At 54.5% G+C, this 5,743-nt stretch overlaps 1 protein-coding gene across 2 annotated transcripts; it reads left to right on the top strand.

Moving 5' to 3' along the window:
• The first annotated feature begins 944 nt into the window (after nucleotides 1–944).
• Nucleotides 945–5,743, top strand: LOC115602682 (CD48 antigen-like). Of its 2 annotated transcripts, none has more exons than XM_030474031.1 (4): nucleotides 945–2,578; nucleotides 4,073–4,393; nucleotides 4,477–4,740; nucleotides 4,964–5,743. In XM_030474031.1, exons 1-4 carry the CDS (start codon nucleotides 2,434–2,436, stop codon nucleotides 5,050–5,052), a joined length of 819 nt encoding a protein of 272 aa, XP_030329891.1. In that variant the 5' UTR covers nucleotides 945–2,433; the 3' UTR covers nucleotides 5,053–5,743. The 2 variants fall into 2 exon arrangements, with proteins under 2 accessions (XP_030329891.1, XP_030329892.1); XM_030474032.1 differs by having other exon boundaries at nucleotides 946–2,578; nucleotides 4,076–4,393.

Here is a 5,743-nt window from a genome sequence, read left to right as displayed (position 1 = left end):
AGGTTAAGAAAGAGCTTTTCTTGCCTTAAAACTCACTCAACTTTTGCCCAAAACTTAAACTGGCATCCATACACATAGATATCCATACACATAACGGACATCCATACACACAGATATCCATCCACATAGCTATCCATACACATAGATATCCACACACATAGCTGACATCCATACACATAAATGACATCCATACACACAGATATCCATCCACATAGCTATCCATACACATAACTGACATCCATACACACAGATATCCATCCACACAGCTATCCATACACATAACTGACATCCATACACACAGATATCCATACACATAGCTATCCATACACATAACTGACATCCACACACATAGCTGACATCCATACACATGACTGACATCCATACACATAACCACACACGCTAGTTTTGGACAGGCAAAAAACCTTCCTGGCCTCCGAGCACTCTGTAGGAAGAGGAGCCAAAGGATTCTGATCAGCAAAATGCAATGTAAACTGGGATTTCAGCTGGTAATCAAAGTGCCTAAAGCACAACGAATGTGGAAGTTACTCCATGAAGAAAAGGGCAGTTGTTAAGTGGAAGTGAAAGACAGGACTTACTCCTTCATCCAGCGAGTGACAGCGAGGGTGCGCTGGCTCCGTTGCCTGCGGCCCCTTTTAGATGTGTTCCTCTAGGAATAGCACCTAATCCCGGCTCCTGTTCTTAGGGCGATTAGCAGAGGCTCCTCTGGGTGCTTGGACATGACTCAAGCAGAGCTGGTGCTGCTGAAGAGGAGGGTGACCTCATTTTGTGCACTTGCAGCCCAGGAACCACCCGTGTGCTGGGGCTGCATCACCAGCGTGTGAGCAGCAGGGCCAGGGAGTGTTCAAGGCCAGGCTGGACGGGGCTTGGAGCATCCTGGTCCTGTGGAAGGTGTCCCTGCCCGTGGCTTTAGATGAGCTTTAAGGTCCCTTCAACTCAAACCAGCCTCTGAACTTCTTCCTCATATCTCAGCTAGATCTCCCCTCTTTCTGTGGTTTGATGTTCCATCAGCCCAAGCAGATCTCTTCATGAAAGCTACATCTCGCAACCAACCCCATTTGTCACCCTCTTTTACTCATGTTTCATGACAAAAAGCAGCTGGGATATTCCTTGTGTGGCACAGAAACTGAAGCAGGGAGACAGAGACGTGCCTTGCTTCTGTTGCTGTTAGATTCCCCTGCGGCTTCTGTGCCAGGGGATGCCGAGGATGAGCCCCAAGCCATGGACCACATCACGTACCCAGCCAACACCACGTAACCTGGGGCTCTGCTGCATCGCGGCGCTGTTCCTCCGACCACAACAGTTGGACCAGTAAAGCCTGATGGATTCTGTGTGTCCTGGTGTCCTCACGGCGTTCAGCTCGCAGCAGGAGGATGCAGACCTGCCTCTGCTCTGCTCCACAGGCGCCCTCTGCCTGAGCGCTGCTGCAGGAACCCAAACGCAGTTCAAACCCGTTTCAAAACGCTACTGCCCTCTTGGAGCTTCCCCCCGAGGCTGCACGTTGGGGTTGTTGATGGTGAATTGGTTGTTGAATCTAAGTCTTCAATGAAAACTGATCATTAAGCGAGGCTGATACGGGGTGGGCAGGCTTCTCCCAAAGCAGCACAGATGGAAACATCTTATAACTCAAACCCGAACACACACATAGCCACGGCTTTGTGGGAACACCTCGGGATACACCAAGTGAATGGCTGTAGCATCTCCCAAAGTGGTGGGTTTCCTTCTCAGAGCCATTCAGCTACAGAACGAACTTTCCAAAGTGGTGATGTTACCCACGAGCTCACTCTGTTACCCGTGATCTCCCTTGTTATTCCAAGAGGCACTGGCAAAGCAACCCTTTTGCTCTGTCTCCTTTTATCTGCTAATGTAAAAGTAGAAGCTCAATCCCTTTCACATTTGGAGCTTCACACCCAAGACATGACTCTGAACACACACCAGTTCTGTTCTAATTTCGTTTAAACTGAACAGCGCTGCTCAGACTCCTGACACCACACAAGTGTTCCCATCCTGAATCCCTCCCAGTGGCTATAAACTCGTGGTGCTGGGGCTTCCTGCCCTTCCTCTGCCTATTTTTCATGTCACAAGCCACACTTCCTCAACCCACTTCATCGTTTCTCAGCACTGGATCACAACTGCTTTTTGCCTGCAGTTTTCTGTGGGGTTTTCTGTGGGGTCTGTGCTTCATTTTCCATCATAGTGGTGGTGACTGATGGGGTCGGGGTCCCTGGGGCGCTGTGCGTGGTGTTGCCAGGGAGGTTTGAGGCTGCTGCGTGATGTTTCTGAACTGCGCATGCTCTTCATTTCCCTTGCCTGAGGGAAGGGAAAGGCAGGAAGCAGCAGCTACATTTTCAAGTTCTGCTGTTGGCTCTTTTCCAGCACGGTCCCATCACGGCTGCGTGCAGGGACCATGCTCAGATGGTGCAGGCTGGTTCACGGGGTCCTGGGCGAGCCACTGCCTGGCGACGAGGATCTCCGTGTTGCAGCTTGGGTTTGGATGCAGAGAGCAGATTGGTGGCTGGGCTGACAGTGGCGATGCTCTTCCCCCTCTTCATCACGCAAGGTACGGTGGTGGGTTGCCCAGGGAGCTGACCTGAGAGGAGATGGCTTTGGGGTTGGGAGGCAGACCTTGGGCATGTGTTCATGGCTAAACCCTCCCTGTATCCCGCTCCACCTCAGCTCTTCCCATCCCAGCGCTGTGCCATGGTGTGACTGTCCTGGGTTCAGCTATAGCAGCCATTTTTCTCCTTCTTAGTAGCTGGTGCAGTGCTGTGTTTCTGACTTTCAGCCTGGGAACAACGCTGGTAACACCGATGGTTTTAGTTGTTGCTCAGTGATGTTTACTCTGACCAAGGACTTTCTCAGTCTCATGCTCTGCCGGGGAAGAGGGGAAGCCGGGAGGAAGCAGAGACAGGACACCTGACCCAAACTAGCCAAAGGGGTATTCCATACCACAGCATGTCATGCCTAGTACAGAAACTGGGGGAGTTACCCAGAAGGCCCAGATCACTGCTCAGCTCGGGCTGGGTATCGGTTGGCAGATGGTGAGCAATTGTATCCTCTCCCCTTGTTATTTACCTTATCATTATTATTACTGGTGGTAGCAGCAGTGGTTTGTATTCTTCCTTAGTTACTGGGCTGCTCTTATCTCAAACTGTTTGAGTTATGTTCTTTCCATTCGCCTCCGCATTGCTCCGGGAGCGCGGGGGGCAGAAGGGGGGAGTGAGCGAGCGGCTGCGTGGTTCCGAGTTACCGGCTGGGCTCAAACCGTGACATCACCCACTGGCTCCCTTCCCATGGGATCCCCGGCATCGCTGCCAGGGGCTGGGGGTGAGGAGCTGCTCTGGGTGAGCTGAGAGTACAGAGGGAGCAAAATTAAAGCAAAGGCAAAAAACAACTTCAGTGGGGTCACATGCTCAGTGTGTGAAAGAGGAAATCCTGAAACCATCGGTCTCTGCACCACTGAAACCACAGTATCCCTGCAACGTGGCCGAAAGCACAGAGGCGTGGTGGGACACTGACACAGAGTGTAGCTGCCACATCCTCAGGGCCAGGTTGGACACAGGGGCTTGGAGCAATCTGCTCTAGTGGAAGGTGTCCCTGCCCGTGGCAGGGGGTTGGAGCAACCTGCTCTAGTGGAAGGTGTCCCTGCCCGTGGCAGGGGTTGGAGCTGGAGGAGCTTTAAGGTCCCTTCAACCCAAATCATTCCAAGATGATTCTATGAAGCAGTGAGCAAATGGGTTATTTGCATTTTAGAATCACAGAATCATAGAATTTGGGTTGGAAAGGACCTTAAGATCATCTAGTTCCAACTCCCCTGCCATGTGCAGGGATGCCTCACACTAGACCATGTCACCCAAGGCTTTGCCCAACCTGGCCTTGAACACTGCCAGGGATGGGGCAGCCACAGCTTCTCTGGGCACCCTGCGCCAGCGCCTCAGCACCCTCACAGGGAACAACTTCTTCCTTATGCCCAAGCTGAACTTCCTCTGTTTAAGTGTGAACCCATCACCCCTTGGCCAAGCTGGCCAAGCAGCTCCAGTCTCCACTTTCTCAGCAGCCCAGGCACGACAGAAGCCATCATCGGAGGTGGTCGGGGCCGTTCATGGGGTAGCATATCTCAGTCCAAGCCTGCAAAGCACCATCTCCTACCATGAAGTCCACTGGCGGCGCAATGACACCTTGAACCTCGCCATCCGGGACAGCAGCGGGAAGGTCTGGTACCGCAACAACAGCTACAGGGGACGCCTGGAGCTCTTCCCCAACAACACCCTGAAGATCAGCCGCCTGCAGAAGAACGACAGCAGCATGTACCAGCTGTACCTGGAGGATGAGATGGGCAAGGGGCTCATTGAGAACGTCCTCCTGACGGTGTACGGTGAGCTGGGAACGTGGGAGGGTTGTCCCAGCATCCCATGAGGGGACAAGGGGCAGGCTGTGACATCCTGGTGCCTCTCGCAGAGCTGGTCCCAAAGCCCACTGTGAAGGCCAAAGTGGTCATGGGTAACCCGGAGCGGTGTGAAGCAACCCTGGAGTGCTCGGTGGGGCTTGAAGGGGTGACCTATGAGTGGATCTCCCCCTCCCAGTTCCAGTGGGACCGTGTGAGTGCTTCTGAGCTGCATGTGTCCCTCAACACCTCGCCAGATACCTACACCTGCAGGGTCAGCAACCCTGTGTCCTCCAACAACGCCTCGCTGATCTACAGGCACCCCTGCTCCTGGACAGGTACTGCAGAGCGGGCAGAACCTGGGTGGGTGGGCTGCAAGGTGGCCTTGGCTTTGGAGGGTCCCCTGAGGACAGCGGGTCCCTGCCAGCCTGGAGGTGACCCATGGCTCTGGTGGGCTGGTGGGTGGCAGGAGACTGTATGAGGAGGGGTTTTGGGGGGTCCCCTGCCTGGTCTGGGCAGCTCAGAGCCCTCCCCATGCCCTGGCTCTCCCTCTGCCTCCAGATGAGTCCTCCAGTGCCACATCCTGCACCACCACCAGCGTGCTGGTGGCCCTGGCACTCCAGCTCCTCCTCCTCCTCGCTCTGGCTTGAGGCTGCTCTGCGGTTGACATCTCTCCTCGTCTCATCACCCCCCGCTCCTGGATGAAGGCCCCAGCCGGGCTGGATGCAGAACGATGCAAAGGAACCCTCACAACCAGTGTCTGTTACAGCAGCAGCCACCCAGTCTCCTCCACATGGGCTTCCTGCAGCCCAAGCTCGCGGCGCTCTGCCGCTGCCTTCAGGGCAGCTCCGTGCCTCAGTTTCCCTCCTCACCTTTTCTCCTTTCCTCTACTTAGAGGTCCCGTCCTCCAGCCCTCAGCAGAACAGGGATGGAGCCTCCTGCAAGGCTGTTCAAGAACCCTGGCACTCTCATGGTTAACTGCTTGGAAACCCTCTTGTTGGCCCTGAGACCTGCAGGGAAACCCAACCTGAGCCTTTCCTGAGGCTCCCCATGGATGTGGGAGCTCCTTGACCATCACCTGCTGCCAGCGACTGCCTTTACAGGGCTGATGAGCAGTGTGACAGTGCACGACGTGTTGAACCTGCAACCAGTGACACCAGCAGGGTGCAACTGGGTGTTTCCCAGCGTGCAGGGCAGCAGCACCACAGCATCTCGAGGGGGCAGAGCTGAGGTGGCCCATTTGGCTGTCTCTGCAAGGCAGGGCTTGGTGGCACAGGTATGGTCCCTAATTCCAGCAATGTCTGTCCATGTATGCATTGAATTGGAACCTTAAACACCAGG

Source organism: Strigops habroptila, chromosome 22 (assembly GCF_004027225.2).
Source record: "Strigops habroptila isolate Jane chromosome 22, bStrHab1.2.pri, whole genome shotgun sequence".
Lineage (NCBI taxonomy): Eukaryota > Metazoa > Chordata > Aves > Psittaciformes > Psittacidae > Strigops > Strigops habroptila.
This window is presented reverse-complemented; position numbering and strand designations above follow the sequence as displayed.